The sequence below is a fragment of the Rhamphochromis sp. 'chilingali' genome (genome assembly GCF_963969265.1).
Source record: "Rhamphochromis sp. 'chilingali' genome assembly, chromosome: 4".
In the NCBI taxonomy this organism is placed as follows: domain Eukaryota; kingdom Metazoa; phylum Chordata; class Actinopteri; order Cichliformes; family Cichlidae; genus Rhamphochromis; species Rhamphochromis sp. 'chilingali'.
Window position 1 is genome coordinate 41,948,354 of NC_137948.1, and position 25,439 is coordinate 41,973,792.

Consider the following 25,439-nt stretch of genomic DNA (forward strand, 5'->3'; position numbering starts at 1 on the left):
ATGTAAACCTTTTTTTTTTTCATGTAAACCTGTTCTTGACATATCTACTGAGATTCGTTTGTCTTGAAAGGCTGAGTCAACCCCGTTGTTGACTTTTATTTTGCCTTCCAGATTGCCTCAGTTGTATCGTGAGTGTAATTTCAAATAAAATAAAATAAAACTCAGAAGCGTCTGTGTGTTGTATTCTTCTTATTATTATTATTATTATTATTATTATTATTATTATTATTATTATTATTATTATTATTATTATCATTATTGTGATTATGCTTCATTTTCATGTACTGGGGTATCAATGACCCCCACGCTGCCGCAGCAGCTTCTGTGCATGGCCCCCAAGTGCTACATTTTCTTTCCCGATCCCCTGACGAAACCCATTAGAATCGCTCTGGGGCACTCGACGACCCCAAATGATCGTTCTGTTTTTTTTTCTTCATTTTCATTCACCTGTCTCTACTGAGGGTGGGGTACTCTGGGACCCCCGGGGTCTGGGGCTGCCCCGAAGGGGAGCACAAGGGTTAACAGCGGCCTCCCATGGACGAACGTGATAGAGCCTGCCTGAAACTAGGAGAAAAATTGAAACGGGAGTGGCATTCAGGGAGGGAAACGTGGGTGTACGGGGCGCGGGAGCCAACCCTGATGCGCGGCCTGTGAAATGCGACCCAAGGGTACTCTGGGACCCCCGGGGTCCGGAGCTGCCCCGAAGGGGAGCACAAGGGTTAAAAATAAAAAGTCCACTGACTGTTTTGGTATTGACATGATATTAGTTAAAAGTATTATAGAATATATAGTGCAACCTTTCGCATACATTTGTAATCTGTCCTTTCAAACTGGTGTATTTCCCTCACAAATGAAAATAGCAAAAGTTATTCCAATCCATAAAAACGGAGAGAGATGTCAGTTTACCAATTACAGGCCAATATCACTACTCCCACAGTTCTCAAAAATTTTAGAAAAGTTATTTGTTAATAGACTTGATAAATATATTGAGAAGCACACTGTTAGCCTTTGCAGTAATTTCCATAGCTTAGTACTGCAAAATCAACAGTAAAAAACTCTAAAGGATGTTTGCAGTTTAGTACTGTAATTTGCATGTAATTGTGGGAAAATTCCATGAGATTACATTATTTTTACGGTAACTCACCGTACTCAAGGAAACAGCTGTAAAATACAGCAAATGTAACAATTGGTGATGTTACTGAGATTATACTATTACACCATCCGGATTTCTGTTGTTTTCTACTGTAGATCTAAGAGTAATTACTTAAATCCTCATTCAGAGTGTATTACTATAAAATGTGATTCACTGTGAAAGTAGTATAACATATAAACTACAATATACAGCATATTTTTAACTTAAGGAGTAAGTTGCAGCCACACTAAAATTTAATTCTTTGAACTGAATGGAACCTCATATATTAATAAATGTATTTGTTTATTGAAACAATGTGAAACATTATTAATACTATTAATTAATAGTATACTTGTAAGGTTAGTATTGTGCTAGAGTCGAGTATATTTTAATTATACTCTTGTAGACATTATGACATTATGCTAGTACAATTATGGTGAACAAAAAGTACATTTAAAAGTTAATTTCAAGAATACCGTTATGTACTAAAACGGGGGCCAATATAGTCCCAAGAAGCATTATTAGTATACGTACTAGGTAAGGTATACTTGGGAAATATAATTGAAGTATACTTGTTTTTTGTATGGCCAGCAACAAAAACTAATGGCTACATTTAGAGTAATGTTTAAAAATGACTTCATTTAGCAGGGTGTTCCTTTTTTCTCTTCTTATTCTTTCCTATACTGGACCTTCATTTGTTTTGTATAAGGTGGTACTTTTTAAGACACCTCTGCCTAACTACAGTGAACTGACCTAATAATATGCTCTGGTCGTCATTTTACACAAGTTAAGGTGTCACATTCATGAAACCTACACCACTAACCAGCATCAGTCCTACAACTTCACTCTCAAAATTAATAAATTCTGGGACAAGCAGAAACTGTATTTTTGGCGGTGCATTTTGTTGCAGGCCAGACTGCTATTAAATGCACTCTCCTAAAGAAATAATTCCTTTGTAGCATCACTTCGTCTTGGTTCAGAAGAGATGTCCTGATATACGTGATAATGTGACACATTATCACAGTTTAATGCGTTCGGTTGTGTTTTTAAAGCGATTGTTACGTTTTTAAAGCTTTTTAATGCGACAGGTGCGATAGCCGACACCACCTTCACCTGATGTACAATGTGACGTATGACGCACACGTGAAGTGAAGTATTGAAATTATTTTATGTTGCATAATGACAACATGTTGCCCTGGGACCACTGTGAAGCGAAAGGTTGTTCACATTAACCCTCATGTCACAACTTTCCTCCAGGCTTACTGAATTTGAGTGGAGAACTTCAAATTAGGTAACTGTTTTTGCCATTTTTAGTGATTTTCTTGTATAATTTAAGTGACCAATGTGTTGTTACCCATGTCTCCACAGATGATCCATGGCTCATGCTTTCTGGACATTTACACAAAACGAGCAACAATGAAGACAAGCTCTCTTGCCATCTTGCAAGACGCTGTCTCTGTCCAATAGGTTTTTTGAGTGCAACAGTTTTGATTTTTTTTCCTTCTTTTACCCGTTTGTTAAAAATTATTTCAGCTACTTACACTTTAATTGTCACATGTATTGGCTCACCCTACAAATCAATGAACTCAGTCCACAAAGCAAGATCAGGGTTCAGTGCAGGTCAGTCAAGTTCCTTCACACCACACACGCTCATCCATGTCCTTGTGGACCCTGTTTTGTGCATTGATTTGGTGGTGTGAGCCAGTATTTTGGACAAAGTGTATATAAAGGCAGAAGTGTGGGGCTTGATATTATATTCATTATAATTCAGTTTATTTCTATGGTGCCAACAAAATGAATGCCAAGGCACTTCACACTGTAGGTTTAAGACCCTACAAAATATAACTAAGAAAACCCAACACTTGAGCATATGTTGTCTGCCATGATATGGATATGACATAATATCGTTATTGTTTGTACAACCATCTGAGAAAATAATGGATTACATGGTTTAGTAAAAACAAGTGCTTCCTCAATGAAAATATGTTTTCAGTTCTTTTCAGTTTTTGATTTTGGAAATGTGTATTTCAGCAGGGAAGAATCAGAATTGAAATAAAGTGGTGCAAAGCACATGAATTATATTTTGTGTGTGTGTGTGTCTATCCATCCATCCATCCATCCAATTTTTTTGGAACCCTCCAGTCTCTTACAGTATGTTACTGTTAACTGAAATTACGGTAAATTCCGACCTGTTAAACAGTAAATGACCGCCTGTTGACAGTATCTTCTAGCAGAGATGAATATTTTTGGTACTGATGATGCGTGATAACGGTAAGTTACTGGTTAATATATTGCAGTTTATCACCTTGCAGCGGGCTTACAGTGACATACCGTGAATAAACGGTAGTATACCAATTTCTTAATCACAGTATGATGTTACTTTGTTGACGTAATTTACGACATAACGGTATCTCACTGGCGTCACTGTCGCCAGTGAGATACCGTAAAAAGGGCTACGGTGCGTTACCATAATTTGTCCAAGAGTATTATACCACACCAGCAAAAAACGGTATCATCCTGCAGAACGGTAAGCTACCGTAACACAGCTTCACAGTATGACGCTGGCAACAGTGACGCCAGTACGACATTCAGGTTCAGAAGTCATGACGCTGAGGACACAGTCATCTTTATTGCTGTTAGGATTATTAACTGGTTCATGGATGCTGTAACCTGCCGAATCAGCCAGGTCACAGTCAGACAAGAAGTCTTTATTCACAGCAGCCCTTGAAACACTCTCCTTTGACTTGAGGTCTTTGGCTATGGGGCTAGACACAATGTCAGAAACTGAGTCAGTGGTACTCACGACTGGATGGCTGATGGAAGTTAAAGCCTCAGATGGCAATAACTGAGGGACCTCCTTAGGCTGAGGCTCAGAGTGCCGGCGGCGAGAGTGCCACTTCTTTCTATCCGTGGAAGCGGGCGGGGTGAGCGGTGGAAGTCCCTGGCAGCTCCGGGGACCCCCAAGAGCCAGTCGAGTTCCCCGGAAAGAGCGCTGGTCATGATCAGGAGCAAGCCACGGCTCCCTCCTGAACTCTTCCTCTAGCTGTGCGCCTCCGGCGTGCTGCTGCTCCTCGAGATCGACATCCAGGACCCCCACAGCGTCCTCGTGATGCTCCGTGGAGGGCGAGACAGGACGTAGCAGTGCGCAATGGCGGCGAGAACGCCGCTTTCTCCTTGAAGCGGCTGTGGACAAAACCTGACTGTCCATGGCGACCGGCTCCTCGTCTTCCAACCACATCCGTGCTAGAAAGGCAGCAGGAGACGAGTAGTCCGATCGAGGCGGCGAGGGTGGGCGGCAGGTGCGAGGCGGGGCGGTTGGCGAGAACTCCACCTCGGGGATGAGCCAGGGCTTCCAACGGAGCTCGTCCTCGCGATACGCCCGTAATACCTGCTGCCGCTCCTCCTCACCAAAGTCAATAGCAGCTGGCATCTCCTTGAGCCGCGTAGTGCAGTCAGGCGGTGGCGAGGATGCGGAAGCCGATGGAGCGTGAGCCGAGAGTGTGTCGGCGGTGAGCCTCACCGTACCGATTCTGACTGCTTCTGGCTCACGAGACAGCGGGGAAACAGAGCTACCGCATGACTCTGGCAACGGCTCACGCATACAGGACAGCTGCTGTCGCGGGCGGAGTTGGAGAGTGGAGGCGAGAAAGTCTATGATGAGGGGATGCAGCGCCTCCCATAACCAGGGGAATACGGACACGCATACCCCTACTTGGCGGGCTAGCTCATCCCGTTCCTCCTCCCCGGAACACCGCAGCCACTTGCCGCATAGCGACTCCACTGTCCGAATGATCTCCTGCTCTTGTGTCGCTGGGTCCGGCATGGTCGTGTCGTACTGTCACGATCTGAGGAGGCAGACCGTGCGGTGGTGTGTGTGGTGGACCCAGGTGCGAACACACGAGAGTAGACTGGAGTAAACTTAACTGAAAGCGAGCCTTTATTGTGGCTGGTGACAAGGAGTGCAGATAAGGCAGAAACGCAGTGACAAACTAAACTATGACTAAACTGGGAAAGTAAAACTAGGAAAAAACTATGAAGACACAGGAAACCATAACTATGAATACTAAGACTGGCTGTGACAACATGGAGGGTGGGAACACAGATGACGCGACACAGACTACATGAAACACAGAGACTAAATACACATGAGGGATGATCAGGGGAAGTGGCCACACATGGGAGCACAGCTGACACACATGAACCTAACGACAGGACAGGTGAAACTAAATACACTGACATTGAATACAGACTTTCAAAGTAAAACAGGAAACATGGAGATTAGACATGACATGAACTAAACATAACCATGCAGACATGACTCATGACAGGTAGACGCACGAACCAGGGAGACTGAGTACAGTGGAAGATGACAGAAGCGACAGCATGAACTTGACAACACAAGACACACAGACATAAACACATGAAGGGCAAGGGAGGCTTAATACAAGGGTAATATAATTACAAATGAGCTGGAATAACTTAATGAACCTAAACGAACAATAAACATCAAAATAGACTAAACACAAAACACTGGGTCGCACGACCCAGGACCATGACAATAATTGATGATAAGCTGAGTTGGAAGTCTCATATAAACCATGTGAAAACAAAAATGTCAAAAAACATTGCTATTCTCTATAAAACAAAGCATGTCCTGAACAAAAAATCATTATACACACTTTATTGTACTCTGTTGCTTCCATATATGACTTACTGTCTGGAGATATGGGGTAATGCATATAAAACGAACACTCTTCCTATTTTCAAGTTACAAAAAAGAGCTATAAGAATTATAAACCAATCAAACTATATAGAACCAACTAACATTTTGTTTATTAATCTGAATACCCTGAAATTTTATGATTTAGTTGAATATAAAATGGCACAGATAAAGCACAAAATAACTTTCTTTGCCCCAGTACTCAGAAGCTGTTCAAAGTCAGAGAGAGTCAATATGACTTAAGGGGAACAGATTTAAAAAAAACAAACAAGATAAGGACGAGTATAAAGCAGAGATGTGTTTCTGTTAGAGGAGTTAACCTGTGGAATAGTTATGACAGTGATTTAAAAAGGTGTAGTTCATTTTCCTTGTTTAAAAATATGTTTAAAAATAGAGTATTAGAAAAATATATATATCAAGAATGAAAAGAGCAAAAAAAAAAAAACCCCCCAAAAATTCTTGATTCTTTTGCTTTGATGTAGTTACTTATCTCAGAGCGTTCTCACTCCCGAGGCGTAACATGTGGACGTTTTGTCACGTCCCGCGGCGTTCCTGAGGAACGCGAAAGGAGACCTTCGGCGTTCTTATGGTACGCGGCGGGTTATGGCTGGAATCCAGTGCAATGACGCTCCCGCGGTAGTAGACGTTCCAGACCTGTATTCCAGCCCTAAACCTAACCTTATCCCTAGCCCTGACCATAACCTTATTCCTGACCTCAACCAGGACTTTAATGATGTTAAATAGCGTGTTTCTAAGCGATTTGAAGAAAAAGAGCGAACATGTGTAGGTTCAGTCCAGACGGTTCTCATATTTCCTCTTTTTCCGAGGTCGTCATTTAGGAACGTGGTGGGTAGCCGAAAACGTAATATGGTGACGATTTGTCACCTAGCGTAAAATGTTACGCTTTGGGAGTGAGAACGGGTTGACTTATCTAAGGTGGAAAGTTTTTTTTTTTTTTTTTCTTATTTGTGTGTTTGTTTTGTTTTTGCTTTGATTTATTATTTGCTTCGAGCCCTGTGTACAGGAGCTGCATGCAAAAAGATCTTTTGTTAAGAGGGTTGGCGTAATAAGCAAATGTTTCAGCCAATACCTTTTGATTAGCCTTGTCTCATGCTTTCTTGCTTTGTGGTAGATCTTTGTTCTGTCTTCACTGAGATATTTGAATGCTAATCAATAAAATAAAAATAAAAATAAATTTAAAAAAAGCAAAAGCTTGGAGAAGCTGGTATTGCTAGCCAGTCTCCCATTCAAGTACTAACCAAGGGCAACCCTACTTAGCTTCATGAGATTAGGCGTGCTCAGGGTGGCCATAAGCTACTGGCCCCAGCACAAAGTGTCAATTTATAGAATCAAGTGGTGAAGTGGCCAGTACTTGAAATGACTGAAAGATTTATTAGGCTGTGTTTTGAGTTTTGTTAAAAAAAAGAATGACTTCATATAGGAAAAATATATCTCAAAAATAAATTCAAATATTGTGCATAGTTTTTGTTTTATACAGTTGTCAGTAGACAACTTTCTTCGTTATTACATTCTTTGGTCACTCATTCATCCTGTGTTCAAACTACACCCCACTGCAGTGGCTCCACCACATGAAATCAAGCAAAGACTTTACAATTTCATAAAAAGACATTAGATTGAGTAAACTGTGATTGGCAAACACAGAGAAAAAGTAATAGAAAATATTAATCTGTATTTGAATTAAAAATGGAGTATGTTAAAATGAATGGTCATGTGAGAATGTGCTAAAAACAAAGGAGATTCAATCCTGGGGGCCCACAGTTAGAAACTCCAGCAAGTAACGCCAGAGGACCCACCATCACCTGAAAACTAGTCCAAATTTGCTTTGGACTCCATTTTTTCTTATCAGAGGAGGCAGGGTTGACATTTAAGAGAGAAAGGTATTTAGTTAGAACGGAATGAGTCTAATCACAGATTTCAGTGTGTTTTATAAGCTGTGTGTTTTTGCTGCACTATCATTGTTCATCCATTCATCTGTTTTCTTCCACATTTTCCACTGAAGACCATGGCCACAGACTTCGAGGTGCTGATTCTCATACCCACCACTTCACATGGCTGCGAACTCCTCCTGGGCCCGCTGGTGGCAACCACCTGATGAAACCAACAGAATCACATTGTCTGCGAAAAGCAGACCATTTGGATAACGACTTGGTTACGCCTAGAAATTCTGTCCAAAACCATTATGAATAGAATTGGGAAGCCGTGGCAGTGTCCAACACCCACTTATTGTGCCAATAAGCCAATAAGCCAACCAAGCTCTTGCAATGGGTTGTATAAGGTCCGAATGCCTCTTAACAATGGGAAAGATACCCCAACATCCTGAAACTCAAAGTGACACGGTTAAATGCCTTCTCTAAGTCCACAAAACACATGTTTACTGTTTGGGGAAACTTCCATGTACCCTCAAATATCCTCGCAAGGGTGAAGAGCAGTGTTCTTTGACTGGGAAGAATTGTAGAGGTATGTCAACCAATCACTATAACATCCAGAGGCTCTCAGGGTGAACTGGCAGTTGTTGTAAAGAAAGTTGCTTAAACACATGACATCGTCACCACCTAACCACCTCTCATGGAGATGGAAGTTGATCTTGTGGTGCTGGGTCCTCTGCCAAACATTCCCAGCACACTCTCAATATATGTTTAGGTGTGCCAGGTCTGTTCAGCATCCTCACCTCCCACCACCGGGGGGTGATCAATTGATAACTCTGCTTCTCTCTTCACCCAAGAGTCCAGAACATATGGCCTCCACCTGGAGACTAAATTGTCCTACTGGGATAATTTAATGCTCATTTGGGCAACAACAGTGAGAGCTGGATGGGCGTGATAAGGAGAAACATCATTTCCTTGTTTGTTCGGTTTTTTGTTTTTTTTACTTAAAACTCATTGTTGCAGCCAGTGTTGGGAAGGTTACTTTTAAAATGTATTCCAGTACAGATTACAGAATACATGCCCCAAAATGTATTTTGTAACGCATTCCGTTACATTACTCAATGAGAGTAACGTATTCTGAATACTTTGGATTACTTAATATATTATCATGCTTTTTATAGCTACATGAATGTATTATTGCTGTGTGATTTATTACTATTACTGAAGGTTACTCGCCATTTTTGCAGCGATCTCATATTAAAACTATTTCGCACTTATATGAAATAGGTCCACGGGACCTCTGGCTAATACGTCGGGTTCCGTGTCGGGCTCTGAAAACTAGCTTTACTTTGCTGTCTGGGTCAACTTTGCTAGCGAGAGACAGAGAGAGGTGTTGAGTCTGTGCTTCCACAGGCCCTGCTAATTTACAGACTTATTCTTGTGAAGGGCGAAGACAAGACAGAACATCTTCAACCGATCTTTTACTCGCTAGCGAGGGAAGGCTGATCAGAACCAGGCCCGCAGAGCTCAACGCTCCTCACCTGTCTCCAGCCCAACTCCTTCAAAGAGCAGCCCTCCTTGTAAGCCTTTTATTGAAAAGCTGTTACAATACACAGTAGTTTACACAAGCACCTCCCCTTGTAAAAACCCCCTTGGTTACAAAGACAAGGCACTGTGTGTGTGTGTATGTGTGTGCACGTCTAAGCACGTGTATGTGTGTGTGAGTGTGTGTGCGTGTATGCGAATATGTGAGAATGTGTGCGTGTGTGTGTCTCTCTGTGTGCGTGACTTCCTGACCACAGCTGTTTTTAACAACATCCTTGGTCAAAAGAGGGTAATCTCCCCCACACCCAATATATGGCTCAATCCCTGTATTGGTTCACCATGCACAACACAGGTGAAGCCATAAAAGGACAGGAAGCTTACCAAACATCAAACAGAACCTTCACATGGGATGTGTCTGTGATAAAACACTACAGTCTCCCCCCAAAACCTCGACAGGCTGGGGAGGGGGACAAAGGAATGTCTTTGATCACACAATTTGAAACTATGTAGAAATGGTAAGCATATAAATGACAACATTTAACAATTCACTTTAACAAGAGGCATTGAAAGACTGCTCCAACGGAACTTATTGTTTCGGTGGAAAACACGAACACAGTGTACAGTCAAGTCTTAATAGCTTACAACTGGGCTCGTCAGGCACTCTTTTTGGCTGCAGTGGTTATTATTATATTATATATTATTATATATTATTATTATATTATTATATTATATTATATTATTATATTATTATATTTGCATGCTTTGCATGTTTTTTCATCAACTGTAAACCTTTTTATTCACCACGGGAGTTTTCTTCCTTCATGCTGGTCGGAGTTTACATCCCTCCACAGGCCAACGCGAACAACGCACTGTGCGAGCTGGCTGACCAGATTACTACCCTGGAGAGGAAATTCCCAGATTCCTTTACAATTATTCTTGGGGATTTTAACAGAGCAAACCTAAACTACGAACTCCCTAAATACAGACAGCATATAGACTGCCCCACCAGGGAAAACATCATACTGGATCACTGCTACACCACTCTAAAAGATGCCTATCGCTCTGTGCCCCGGGCAGCCTGTGCCTTAATTTTATCCCACAACTTAGACATTCACATTACTCACACTCTCATTACACATACATATAGGATCTTGGGAGTGGGCACGATACACGGAATCCAAAGTACCATCAGGGTGTACACCTCACCCCTGGCGTCGTCGCCCACCTTTCAATTTTAAATACACGTAGACATTGAGGGCTAGCAGGAGGGACCATGCGTTTACCTGCTGCTCTCTGGTAGGTAGCTCCAAGCCCTCCTGGGTTTTAAATGCACCTTAGAACACACATGCATCAACACTACAATGAGCGGGTGGAGGGAGATTTGGAGTCTTCACACACCCCCATTCTCTGCGGCCTGCTGGAGCGGGGGGGCTAGGAGGAGGAGTTGGCCGTCCGACTGCGGTCTGGAGTGTGGGGCCTCCCTGCTGCTGCGGAGTCGGGGCGGTCTGCCTCCCCCCACCGCAGGGAAAAGGGTAACACCACCTGGGTCTGGGTGCAGTTCCCCCCTCCAGGGGCAAGGGTACCTAGACCCGGGGCTTAGAGTACGCTTGGGGAGTGTGATCGTGTGTACAGCGTCTCTTTATGTCTGTCTCCACGTTGGTTGAGTGTGGAGTAAGTGCATATGAGAGCATGAGGGTGGGAATGGATGTTTGTATCTGTGTGTGCCTGTATGTCTGTGTCTATATGTCAGGTTGGGTGTCAGGCGCCACCTCTCTGGGGACATCTCAGGCCCCCCAAGGTTTGGAGGCCTATCTCCCCCTACCACCACTTCCCCTGCCAGTGGCGGACTCCCTCAGACATCGGTGCGTTGGTGGTTCTTTGTGTCCGGGGATGGGCGTCCAGGTACACACCGGCTCACTCCTTGGCGGCCGCTTATCGGGGCCTGGAGCCTGGGGCTTGCTCGGGCCACTTCGGAGGTGGGGTGCCCCCGGCCTCTCGGCCTGGGGCTCGGTCACTCAGGCACGGCTGGCTGCCGGCGGAGCTCACGGGCGCGTCACTGCAACCCCCCCTGGCTTCTGCTCCGCGGCTGCTGAGTGAGCCCTCATCTGGGACTCTCCTCAGCTCTTTCTGGGACAGTGGCGCGGCTGCCCCTCTGTTGGTCTTCCTTGGTCTCTTGTGTTCTGGGGGCCTCTGGATGTCTGGAGTTTTGATCTCCTCCATACCTGCTTCATTCCCTGGAGGACGGGGCTGTGGCCCCCCCACACCCTCTAGCAGATCATTACACGAAGGAACCTTTTAAAAACAAGCGTGTCCATGCTCACAGGTGTACACACGGGTGATCACACCCACAAACTACACCCTTTTTGGCTCCTACCTCAAAGCACACTGTGTTCTGTTGATCTTATGTGCTGCACAATAATGTTTAATATTTAGTATTTACTGTCATATTCCCATATATCATTGGGATGTTGTTTATTCTATTACTCTTGTTCTCTTCTGCTTGTTTTCTTTTTTCTTTCTCAGCAGGTGATCCAGGTGATTGATATATGCATTTTTTTTTTTGCTGCCCATTCTGTTGGTTTTTGTCTTTTGCCCTTCTCCCCCGTCCCTCTTCTCAGCTGTTTCTCTTTCCCTCTTTCTTTCTCCCCTTCTTTCCCCCAGTCAAGTCTGTCCCGTATTCAGTAAGTGAAAATAAAATAAACAATAAAAGGTGAATCAAATGGACCATTACGGCAAGGCTGGGATGGTCAATTTGGTAAAGTAAATCCGTTGGGCATCTTTCTTTGCCTTTAGACAACAATTCTGATGCAAAAGAGCCAAACGGGACAGGCAACAAAAAAAAAAAATGTTGGGTTGCAGGAGCAGCAGACTGAGCACAGACACTCATGCCTCCCTCTCCTCAAGAAACACGCACCGTTATCATTCCTTACACTGCACATGATATTCCCACTCCTCACGCTTTAGCACCTCTCACTACAGATGCCAGTGGAAAAGGTGAGAAAGAGATATAAGAGCAGATGAAACAGAAAGTCAACACACTCAGACATCCTCGCCTTGTTTTAAAACATAAAAACACATTAGGAAAAGACACACCTGTACCTTCTTGATTACAGCTCCTCCTGCAGCCTCCTCACTCTGTCCACTAAATACATATTAGAGGTTGTGACATCTTTCAACTTGGAGTGGGAACAGGCACGAATCAGAGAAAGGAGAACGGTGACTTGTCTTTTATTGCTATAGTGATTGTGGATTCTTGTAGTTACACTTCCTTTGTTCTTCTTTAATTCCATATTACTGTTGTGTTGTGTAGAGTTTTATCTTTATGTCTTGTCTTTGTACTCTGAGCACCTTCTGAGACTGAGCCCAGAAACCCTTTAGAGAAAGTTTATTTCCACTGCTTCATTCATTGATATTTTTGTCTGTATCCAACAACATGTGGCCATTTGTGAAGGTGGTGACTACAATCACCGACCCTGTGTTGGATACATAAACCCACCGTTTATGTATCCAGCTATGAATGCAAGAGGTAAGAGGTCATGTTGATGTTGGCAGCACGTGACCAATCAGAGACAGGGATACGTAGATAACCTGGACAAGAAAACTGAACATATTTTGCTGGAAATACTTTAGGACCCAGGGGATTAAAGGGAGAGAGTGTAAAGCAGTGGGTGCTCACTGAAAACAGTAACATTTTAGCTAAAGTGTGAAGATTATAAATGAAATAAAAGGTTATAAAAAGACACTTATATCTGTCCAATGGTGCTTCTTATTTTTCTTTTCATGTCATCTTCTCTCTAAGCAACACAGCTACTGGAAACAGTTCTGCTTATTTATTAGTTCAAATATTGTACAGAAATATTTGTTATGAAATGTAGATAGTTTTCATGCAAATTATTGATAGAGCTTTAAAAACAGTTTTGTAGTCATATTTATCTTTTAGTTTTTTTCTAAATGATATTTCTCATGTTTGATAAGATTCATTACAAAACTTGAAACATTCCAGTGCTTTCCACTGTTTGCTCTGATGTAGCTGAGGTGTTAACATAGTTTAACAAACACAATGAAGTTAATGAGTAAATAACGATCATACTTTCAAAAGAAAAGAAGAAAAAAAAAAGCTTTGGGACATTCTGATCACTGCATGGTCCATCTTATTCCAGTTTATAGGCAAAAACTCAAACGTGCCAAGCCTGTAGTCAAAACTGTGAAGAAGTGGACTAACGCAGCAAAGCAGGAACTGCAGGACTGTTTTGACTCCACTGATTGGACTGTTTTTGAAGCATCATCTGAGAAACTAGATGAGCTCACGGACACTGTGACATCATACATCAGTTTCTGTGAAGACGCGTGTGTGCCAGCAAAGACCTTTTGCACATACAACAACAATAAACCATGGTTCACTCCTAAACTCCAACATCTTCGTAAGGCCAAGGAGGACGCCTACAGAAGTGGTGACAGGGTCCTGTACAAGCAAGCCAGGAACACACTGACCAAGGAGATCAAAGCAGCTAAAAGGATCTACTCCCAGAAGCTGGAAGAACGGCTCTCAGCCAACGACCCTGCGTCAGTGTGGAGGGGCCTGCAGGAAACCACCAGCTACAGACGCCCCCCACCCACTATTGAAGCAAACAAAGACCTGGCCAACGAGTTAAACACTTTCTATTGCAGGTTTGAGACGGACAGACTCCCACGCCCCACCCTCCCCTCCCCAGGGACATTGCTTCAGACATTGACCCCCAACACACCTTCCACCTCTCCCCCCTTCACCTTGCCCCTCCCCAATCAAGACTCAACGACCACCCCCACCCTCCCCAATCCAGACTCAACGACCACCACCACCCTTTCCAATCCAGACTCAACGACCTCCACCACACCTCTCACCCCCTTTCCTCCTCCCTGAAACTCAGAATACACACTCAGGATGTGAGCCGACTATTCCAGAAACAGAAGCCCAGGAAAGCCCCCGGACCAGACGGTGTCTCACCCTCCTGCCTCAAAACCTGTGCTGAACAGCTGGCTCCCATCTTTACTCGCATCTTCAACAGATCCCTGGAGCTGTGTGAAGTTCCCTCCTGCTTCAAACGCTCCACCATCATCCCTGTTCCCAAGAAACCCACCATCACAGGACTGAATGACTACAGACCTGTCGCCTTGACGTCTGTGGTCATGAAATCCTTCGAACGACTGGTGTTAGCCCATCTGAAAGACATTACAGGCCACCAGCTGGACCCTCTGCAGTTTGCCTACCGGGCAAACAGGTCAGTGGATGATGCAGTGAACATGGGGCTGCATTACATCCTGCAACACCTTGACCGCCCGGGAACTTATGCCAGGGTCCTGTTTGTGGACTTTAGTTCGGCTTTTAACACCATTGTGCCTGAACTTCTTTCCTCCAAACTCTCCCAGCTCAGCGTGTCACCAGCTACCTGTCAGTGGATCACCAGCTTCCTGACAGATAGAAAGCAACAAGTGAGGCTGGGGGAGATCACCTCTGAAACCCGGTCCCTCAGTATTGGTGCCCCTCAAGGATGTGTCCTCTCACCACTACTGTTCTCCCTCTACACTAACGACTGCACCTCCAAGAACTCGGCTGTCAAACTCCTAAAGTTTGCAGATGACACCACTGTCATCGGCCTCATTCAAGATGGTGATGAGTCTGCATACCGACAAGAAGTTGAGCGGCTGGTACACTGGTGTAGTCAGCACAATCTGGAGCTGAACACTCTTAAAACTGTAGAGATGACAGTGGACTTCAGGAGACATCCCTCAACTCTGCTCCCCCTCACCATATCAGACAGCCCTGTGTCAACTGTGAAGACCTTCAAGTTCCTGGGTACAACCATCTCCCAGGACCTGAAGTGGGAAACCAACATCAACTCCATCCTCAAAAAGACCCAGCAGAGGATGTACTTCCTGAGACAACTGGGGAAGTACAGTCTTCCACAGGAGCTGCTGATCCAGTTCTACACTGCGGTCATTGAGTCTGTCCTGTGCTCCTCCATCACAGTCTGGTATGGAGCAGCCACTAAACAGGACAGGAACAGACTGCAGCGGACTGTACGGGCAGCACAAAGGATCATCGGCACCCCCCTGCCCTCCATCCAGGATCTGTACCTCTCAAGAACCAGGAAACGGGGAGGGAAAATCATCACAGACCCCTCACACCCTGCACACAGACTTTTTGATCTGCTGCCCTCTGGCAGACGGTACAGAAGCCTGCAGACCAGGACCACCCGACACAGGAACAGTTTCTTTCCCCTCGCCATCTCCCTTCTTAACAGTTGACCTGTCACACTGCCAGACTGCAACTGCACCTTATGTACATTTTGTAGTATTAATTCCACCTCATTCATTTCTGTATTTTATGTATATAAGTTTAGATTCGTTATTTATAGTTGGTTTACACACCTTTGTGTATGTACTGTATGTGTAATGTGTATATATAGACACGTGTGTGTGTGGTGTGTGTGTGTGTGTGATTTACATTACTGTGCTTGAGAGCCACCATCTACCGGAACCAAATTCCCTGTATGTGTCTGCACATATACTTGGCCAATAAACACGATTCTGATTCTGATTCCAGCTCCCGTTTCTGCTCGGTGACAACTCGTACTTTTCCACTCTCCTTTTTCTCCCTCCCTCACTCACAGACACAGAGGCTGTGTCCCAATTCAGGGTCTGCACGCTTGAAGTACGCATTTTAAGTGCGATTACGTCACCGCCACGCGACGACAGCTGTCCCAATTCGAAGTGTACTTCAAATGCATACTTCAAATGCATACTCCAAATGCGGTGTCGATTTCCCCAAATATCAAGCGTGGTCCGGTGCACGCTTCGTGGTCCCATATGTCCTACAATTCATAGCGCGGCGGTGGGTGTGGATAATTTTGCTGCAAAATACGGCAGACGTCAGAAGGGAGCGGCCGAAGAGTGAACTGTCAAAAGTAAGTACTGAATATAATGTCACTTATTTATGTGCGAATGTTTAATAACGAAGAACATTAAAACATTACTGTTGGCCACATGTCGGCAAAGTTGTGTGACATTAGTGATGTTTGTACTTTCAGCGTTAACTTGGTTTTAAAGCCTCTACTTCTAAATATATATATAGTTGACCTTAATCTTACAGAGAATGTGATGATTTTATGGATAATTAAAGTCAGTCATGTATCCACAAACACAACAAGCTGAAAGTCAGTGATGCTGCTCGGTTTGCAGTCCTGAATATCACAGCACAAGCAGGATTCACTGCACTGTTAATGTGAGCTGTGTTATATTGCTGCCTCTGTTCGGTGGTGTCGAGCCAAACAGACTTTAACGTGTGTTTGAACGAGCTGACGGTTCACTCGTTAAGCTGAAAGAAAGATGCTTTAATCACAGCAGTCACACATGTGTCCACTGCACCATCTGGGAACTCTTCTTGTTTAGCACTCGTAATAACGCAAACACTAAATCCTCCTTCTCTTGTGCTGTTTTGTAGCAGTGTGTACACCTGAGACTGTCACCTGTCTGTCTGTCCTGCACTCTCTCTCTGTTTCTTTCTCTCTGATTGTGGAATAAAAGTATGAACATGTGTTTATAAGTTACACTTGTGTTAGAATCCTGCAGCTTATCACACATTTGATTTCCATGTGTGACGACTGCAAGTGTCCAGAGTGAGGACAGACTGAGGGACACACTGCTGCACATCATCTGTGAGGCTTTGCACCCCTGATGATCCACCAGGACAAACTCAGCAGTGTGTGAGGAAGAGGAGGAGGAAGAGCCAGCAGCAGCTGACAGATGGAGAGAATAGACAGACTGTTCCCTGTTTGTGAAGGACTGCTAGGAAAGTTTAGAATCACTAATTGTCTGTCCTGAATCAGTCTTATTAGGTAATGTTCAAATAATGTTATCATCCCAGTGTTTCCAGTGTGGGAAAAAGTACTCAGGGCCTTCAAGTTACACACTATGAAAGGCAGCAACAAGTGTAATATTCAGAAACCTAATCAGCAGCAGAATGGAGCTAAAATAAATGTTGGTTTCAGTTCTATGAAGCTTTGAGTATTTTGGATCAGTAGCACTGCTGTGTTTGTTGCATCATATTGCTGTACTTGTTTATATGCTTTATATATTCTGAGCTAAGTTGATCTATAGTGTTACATCATATTCTATAAGGATGTTATGTGTTTGTAGACTTTCTGCCCAGTTTGACCCATTTAGCAGACGTCAGCCTGTTTAAGGCTCTGATATCTATTCTGTGTGACTTACAGCAGTTATGACATGGTCTGATTTTCACACCCAATAAAGGAATAGTTTATATATCAGTCTACTCTTCATTCTATCAGACACAGTTTTCACAGCTCGTACATTTTCCTTTTTACACACATATGTAAGCACTGCGCCAAATGTAATAATGCCAACATATTAACCGAACAATATTTGTCTCTTATGTATAATACATCTGTATATACACTTTTGAGTGAAGATTTAAGGTGATAGGAAATATAAATAACTGCAACTTGAATCTTTCAAGTTCAAGCTCACTGCTGTAATATATATATATATATATATATACATATATATATATATATATATACACATATATATATATATATATAGGGCAGCACGGTGGTTAGCACTGTTGCCGCACAGCAAGAAGGTCCTGAGTTCAATTCCAACATCAGGCCGGGGTCTTTCTGTGTGGAGTTTGCATGTTCTCCCCGTGTTTGCGTGGGTTCTCTCCAGGTACTCCGGCTTCCTCCCACCGTCCAAAGACATGCAACTTGTGGGGATAGGTTAATTGGATAATCCAAATTGCCACTAGGTGTGAATGTGAGTGTGAATGGTTGTCTGTCTCTGTGTGTTGGCCCTGCGACAGACTGGCGACCTGTCCAGGGTGTACCCTGCCTCTCGCCCTATGACAGCTGGGATAGGCTCCAGCGCCCCCCGCGACCCTGAAAAGGATAAGCGAATGGATGGATATATATATATATATATATTTCCAGTCATGTGGTCTCAGCCTCAGATACTCAACTAATCAAAGCGATGTCAAATTCAAATTCATGACTGTGTACGAGCATTTCACTACATATAGTGAAATGCTTGGACAACTGCTCGTGACCTAAAGGAAAAAAAAAAAAGGAAAAGGCTATGAATATGATAGGAAATAAATATGAAAAATTAAAAAGGGTAAATTTAACTAGGAAGGAATAAAATATAAATTAAGGTTAAAAATGAAATAACTGTACAACACAAATTAGAATGAAGGGTAAATTTAACTGGGAAAGAATAAGATAAAATATATAAATTAAAGTTGAAAATAAAATAACTGTACAACAAAATACACAATACACAGTATAGAACTATATAAGAATGTATGAAGAAATATAAATAAATATATACACAATAACAGCAGCTGTACAAGTATTAACTGGAAATGAAGAATGTAGTGACCAGTGTTGTGCAATCCACATTTGTCTTGTGCAGTGCAAATATGCTTAAAGTGATTTAAGTGATAACAATGTCCAGAAAGTCCAGTGTGTGTAAGAACTATATGTGTGGGTCAGTACTGTGTGGTGGTGTGATTGAGAGACCGTATCGCCTGCGGGAAGAAGCTCCTCCTCAGTCTCTCTGTGTTGGTCTTCAGGGAGCGGAATCGCTTTCCTGACCTCAACAGAGAGAACAGTCCGTTGTTGGGATGGCTGAGGTCCTTCACGATCTTCCTGGCCTTGGTCCAGCACCGCCTGCTGTAGATTGAGTGCAGGTCAAGGAGCTCGGAGCGGATGGTGCGCTCAGCTGATCGCACAACCCTCTGTAGAGCTCGTCTGTCCTGCATGGTGCTGTTCCCGAACCAGGTTAAGATGTTTCCCGTCAGGATGCTCTCTATGGTGCACGAGTAAAAGTTCCTGAGCACCTTGGAGGGCAGTTGGAAGTCTCTCAAGCGTCTGAGGTGGTAGAGACGCTGACGGGCCTTTTTCACCACGGTGTTGATGTGACAGGACCATGACAGGTCCTGCGTGATGTGAACTCCGAGGTATTTGAAGCTGTCCACTCTCTCCACTGGGCACTCGTTGATGACGGGGGTCTGGTAGTTCCTCTCCTGCTTAGTGCTGAAGTCCACTATCAGCTCCTTTGTCTTACTGACGTTTAGAAGGAGGTTGTTCCTCTGGCACCAGTTCTCCAGATTCCTAATCTCCTTCAGGTAGGCCGTCTCGTTGTTATCAGAGATCAGGCCCACCACGACGGTGTCGTCAGCAAACTTGATGATGGTGGTGGAGCTGGTAGTGGCCACACAGTCATATGTGTACAAAGAGTACAGCAGGGGGCTCAGAACACACCCCTGGGGGGCTCCAGTGCTGAGAGTGGTGGAGGCTGAGACATGTCCGCCCATCCTTACTGCCTGTGGTCTGCCAGTTAGGAAGTTGGAGATCCACTGACACATAGATGAGCTGAGTCCCAGATGCTCCAGCTTGGTGGTGAGTGTGGAGGGAATTATGGTGTTAAATGCAGAGCTGTAGTCTATGAAGAGCATTTTAACATAATTCCCCCTTCTAGTGTCCAAGTGAGTGAGTGATGTGTGGAGGAGATGAGAGATGGCATCGTCTGTGGAACGATTTGGACGGTAAGCGAACTGTAGTGGGTCCAGTGTGTCTGGTAGTGAAGAAATGATGAAGTCTCTGACCAGGCGTTCAAAGCACTTCATCACTACTGAGGTGAGGGCTACAGGGCGATAGTCATTGAGAGAAGCAGGGTGGGGTTTCTTCGGGACAGGAACAATGATGGACTCTTTGAAGCATGTGGGGATCACCGACTGAGATAAAGAGATGTTGAATATCTCAGTGAACACAGGAGCTAGCTGGTATGCGCAGTCTCTGAGGATACGACCTGGGATGCCATCTGGTCCTGCTGCTTTCCTGGTGTTCACTCTCTTGAAGGCTCTCCTTACTTCATGCTCGGAGATGACGAGCACGTTTCCAGTGCTGGCAGTATCTTCTTGTCTGCAGCCGTTAGCGCCGCTAGCACTAGCATCGTTGGAGTCCTTAGCTGCAGCCTCGAAGCGAGCATAGAAAGTGTTCAGCTCGTCTGCCAGAGTCACGGCCGCGTTCGTCATACCGGTTGTTGGTGCTTTATTTCATCCCCCGCACCTGCTTTTTTATTTACATTAGTACATGGGGATCTGCCTGGCCTGGGAGCCACTGCCAGTCCCCTTGGAGACCCACCCCAAATTGCAGCATCTGTTCACGTTTCTTTATCCACCACCATCAATCGTAACTGAGAATGTAGGCCCAGCTAGTGAAATATGTCTTTAGCACATTCTCACGTGAGCATTTATTTTAACAAAATCCCCTTTTATTTCAGCTACATAGGAATACTTTCCTTCATTTTAAAATTCTGTTTTTGTCACAGTTTACTCAATATGTTAGAAAGTGGGCAACAAAATGGCTTCAGTGCAAGAAAGAAACTAGTTCTAATAGTGACCAGTAGAAAAACGCCACAATCGCACTTAAAAAAGGGTACACAAGATTTATTGTTATTTCATTGCAGAGTAGTGGGCTGGGCACTCCTTGCTGCAGTACACAGCATGTGCTGAGTTTCTATTTGCGTTTGTGAGTTTTGTCTGGGTCTGAAGTGAACTGGGATGTCGTGCTTGGAGAAAATTCTCTCAATAAACCTGCTGGATAAGAGATGACAATGTTGTTCTGTATACTTTATTAAGTCCCATAGGGAAATTACCCTCTGCATTTAACCCAGTGAAACAGTGGGCAGCCACCAATCCAGCACCCCAGGAGTAGTGTGTACTCAGATAGCAAGACGACATTGAATTGATGTTGATTTTTCATCCGAGGTATCCAAGGTTCATCCAAGTACCACAAGTGCTCACGAGTACCGCAGGGTAGCCGTTCACTGGATTCAAACCTCCAATCTTCTGATCAGAGGTTGCCGACCCCTGTTCTACAGTATTCTAATTTCAGCTGATAGGTACTGGTCTGTGTGTGGGGGATTCTGGTAAACTTCAGTGTTGAGACTTCCAGCCTCCTCAATGAGCACAGCACATTTCACCACAGGCAGACGGATAGGCCATGGAGTGAAGCGGACAGCATACGCGCTCACTCTGCTCAATCCAACAATGTGCTTTAATGAACCAGGTTTATTAAGGCACAATGGCAACATAACACAGTAGAACAACTTAGAATTTTTTTGATGAATGGGTGTAGTCCCTAAAGGTTATGATTACATCTTGTATCTAGAACAAAAACAGACAGTAGTGAGGTTTAACCTGTGTTTCAGTCTGAACGGTAAAGTGTATATAAAGATGGCTTGCCAGCTCCCCAGAAATGAAAGAGTCTCGAAAACGGCTACTGCCACTTGCACTGGCTTATTCCTACTATACTGGCTTAGGTTTTCCACTAACTGACAAAATTGCTTTAGGTGGGGTTTGATGGAACAGAGTACACATAAGGAACAATAAAAAAACAAAAACTATAGACCTAGATATGTGAAGTTACTTTTCTCTTTTTCTGCAGAGGTTTGTGTTTAGTTCGTTTTTGTTCAGAATCTAAAAACATATGCAATTTTTCCTGTGGCTTCATATAATGCGTGTACCAAGAATAGTGCACACATCAGAATTTAAGTCATGTTAATGTCTTCTCACACATCCACTAAAGCTGGGGTATTGAATTAAATTTTCAGGTCTACTTCAACAAAACTTCCCCAAACAAAGGTTCGAAATACTATAAAGTTATACATCCACTGTAGTTAAATGTAGTATGCGTGGAAGCACTATAACAGCAGTATCAGTGTCTTTATATAGTCAACAATAGGCTGGAAAATAAAATGACCAAAGCACAATTCGACAGTATTTTTGCAATGTTTATTAATAATCATCATCACACTGAGCTGATCGCATTCTAATAATAAAATGTTCATTTTTCATTTCAAGTAAAATGAGGTTTGCATTAAAAATACAAGCTTTTAAAAAAAAGTCCTGAAATAAAGTGCTTAATCTGAGCAATTTCAGTGTACATGCAGCTTTACGCAGCTCTTTGACACTAAAACGAGCTGCTGGTAGTCAGTTAAGTTCCAGTTTAGTCCACCATCTGTCTAACAACATGGAAAGACTAAAGAAAGTTGCTGATGATGAAAACATGCTGCATTTCAGAGTACACCAGTTTGCTTTTTGGCCCCTGCTTGAAAATTAATGGCAGATTTTTTTTTAGAATATAAAAATATCATTTTCATGTGATGTGATCTTTCATGATCTTACAGGATGGTGAACACAATGCATGTGGTTGTGTCACAAATAACAGACATAAAAGTGGCAAAGTACACAACTCTATTACCTACAGTAAGTATGCTTTATTTTACAATCAGAGACAAGACACTGCTGATAGTTTTTGCAAGTTGTCACTGAGGTGGAGGAGGTGGAGGAGGAGGAGGGGGAGGGCGGGGAAAGTCAGAAAAGGGGGCAGAGTTTGGCAGCCAGAAAGGAGTGGAGAAAGCAGGATTGAAGAAAGTTGGAGGAGGAGGAGGGGGGTAGAGAGGGAAGTTAGAGGGAGGAAAATGGTGAGGAGGTGGAGGATAAGGACAGGGAGTAGGGATGAACATAGGGGGGAAATTTGTGTGTCGTGGTGGCTCTGTCTGTCTAAATGAGTGCTGGTGGTGGAAAGAAGGCCTTGTATGTCTTGGTGGGAAGCCCCTTCCATCATGCTTATGTTGCCGCTGCGAAGGGTTCTGAGTACGATTGTCTAGAAAAGAGGGGGAAAACAAGAAATGGTATTTAAAGATGGATGGTATCACCTTCTATTTGTAACACTTTAATCTTCAAAACCTGAAAACCTGCATATAAACTTGTGCTTCTACAGCAGGGGTCAGCAACCTTTAAGACCCAAAGAGCCATTTGGAACAGGTTTCCACGCAAAAGAAAACACTGGGAGCCACAAATACTTTTTGACATCTAAAATGAAGATAACACTGTATATATTGCTTTTTACTTTTATGCTTTGTGTGAACAACTAAGGTGTGTTGCTTATGAAATCCATGAACTGCTACAGAGAAAATTACATTTTATTTATGTAATTAATACATTTTTAACTCTTAAAGAAATATAACAAAAGGAAAGACGCTGAACTAAAATGATCCAAGTAGCAAACAAAAACTGTTATATCGCCTTTGGGCTTTTGGAGCCTTGACCTGACTTTTAAAAATATAATAAAAAAAAAAATAGCACTATGCTGCAAAAAAATATATTCTGCCTAAATATGTATTTTACCTGGTTAATGTGTGTGGCCGGGTGTGGTCTGCAGCACCGCTGCAGGGGAGGCGGACGCACCTGAGCGGCACCCGCAATCACGCCTCGCCACCTTAACGTCTGTGCTCTCTATGCTGTTGTTGGTATATGTCGGGCTGTGAGCTGAAAAGCTACAGCCGGCTGTGTGCGTACAGCAACAGTGTGTGAAAAGTGATCAATAAAGAGATGCTGAAAAGCGTGTTCATGCAAACATCGTCGGGTCTGCCGCGATATGTTTACAATGGGGCTGTACTTTCATCTTTATGCAGGACTGTAAGCTGCCATCTGTGAGGCGTGAGCAGTGTTTGTTTTTAACATAGTTCACGGTGGAGAACAGCTGCTGACAATGTGGATCCGAAGATCTTGAAAGTCTCGATAAATGCACGGCGTTTTGGCGGGTACACCGGCTTCCGCGAGTGTGACGTTTATTTTGAGCGATGAAAAAAGCATAAAATATAATTTTATTTTTATATTACAATGTCACAACGATCTTCCAATTTAGAGCTACAAGTTAAAAAAAAAAAAACTAACATAAATAAAATACACTTCAGCTAAATACTTATAATTTATTTTCCCAAACCACGCGGAGCCGCACTATAAGGACTAAAGAGATGCATGCGGCTCCGGAGCCGCAGGTTGCCGACCCCTGTTCTACAGTATTCTAATTTCAGCGGATGTCATTATCCATGCTATACATCACATAGAAGAACTGGAGATGTGTTTTTATGGGAGTACCTGTGTGGCTAGTGTCCTTCTTTTTGGCATTTTTCAGTTTCCTCTTTGCTTCCTGCTCTTTCTCATCATCACTATAGTCTAGAGCCTAATAGGCGGAGAGAGAGGAAAAATATATTAATTAAAAAAATCTGAGACAGAAGTCATAAAGAAGGAATCCTGAAAGAGGAGTCCTATCGGGATAGGTAAGCCTGTGGGCCTTCGGAGGCAGCCGACGGGTATGGACAGACCAAGCGGAAAGCAGCTCGGGCAGTGGCTGAACCAAAAACTCGAGTGTGGGAGCAACTCGGGAGGGGAAAAGTGCTCTACATGCACAGTGTATAGTGTGGGCGACTGAGGATATTGTCAGCCGGTGGAGGGAATACTTCCTTAATCCCACTGACACGTCTTCCATAGAGGAAGCAACTCTGGGGATGAGGGGGACAACACCGGGGCAGTTAAACAACTCCTTGGTGGCAGGGCCCCTGGGGTGGATGAAGTTTCTGAAGGCTCTTGATGTTGTGGGGCTGTCTTTGTTGACAAACCTCTACAATGCTGCGAGAAGATAAGGGGCAGTATTTCTGGACTGGCAGACCGGGGTAGTGGTTCCCATCTTTAAGAACGGGGGCTGTAGGGTGAGCTCCAACTATAGAGGGATCACACTCCTCAACAAAACTGTGGTATGCAATGATGGAGTATAACAACCAAAGCCAAGAATAAAGTGATAAAACAAATTTAAAAAGAAGTCCACAAAGAGTTGGGCAGCAAGTAGCACTAGTATCCACTCAGCAAACCCAAAACATCTGTGTGAATATGACTCAATGAACAATGGACGTTGTTGGATACATACCTCTTCTGGCGGTTCTTGGTCATTTTTCCAGGATGCATCTGATCCCTGTAATCTGCACACAAATATTTTCATTTGAACATAACAAACAAACACACAGACATGAGCTTAGCCTAACAGATTCCATTCACTGAATCAAAAGTAGCTTACACACAGTCAACACAGAAAACTAAATATCTATATGCCCCTGTACACCACTGAAATGGATTGGAAGCAAAGGAATCCAAATGTGACTGTATTGCAGAGTTGGACCTTCGTGATGGTGCCGGAGACAGCCAGCTCTGTGTTTCAGTGCACTCTGATAAACTGCCATACAACCAGAACTTCTC

The 25,439-nt window shown here is 43.6% G+C and overlaps 1 protein-coding gene across 1 annotated transcript in view; it reads right to left on the minus strand.

Annotated features, from left to right (window-relative positions):
• Positions 1-22,114: 22,114 nt before the first annotated feature.
• Positions 22,115-25,439, minus strand: part of naf1 (nuclear assembly factor 1 homolog) — a 29,698-nt gene continuing 26,373 nt past the window's right edge. Inside the window, exons 7-9 of the mRNA XM_080879959.1 lie at positions 25,114-25,165; positions 24,288-24,372; positions 22,115-23,010 (exon numbers count right to left, since the gene is read on the minus strand). Of these exons, the coding sequence (XP_080736085.1) occupies positions 22,670-23,010; positions 24,288-24,372; positions 25,114-25,165 (478 nt within the window). The 3' untranslated portion in view covers positions 22,115-22,669. The remainder of the gene's footprint in view (positions 23,011-24,287; positions 24,373-25,113; positions 25,166-25,439) is intronic.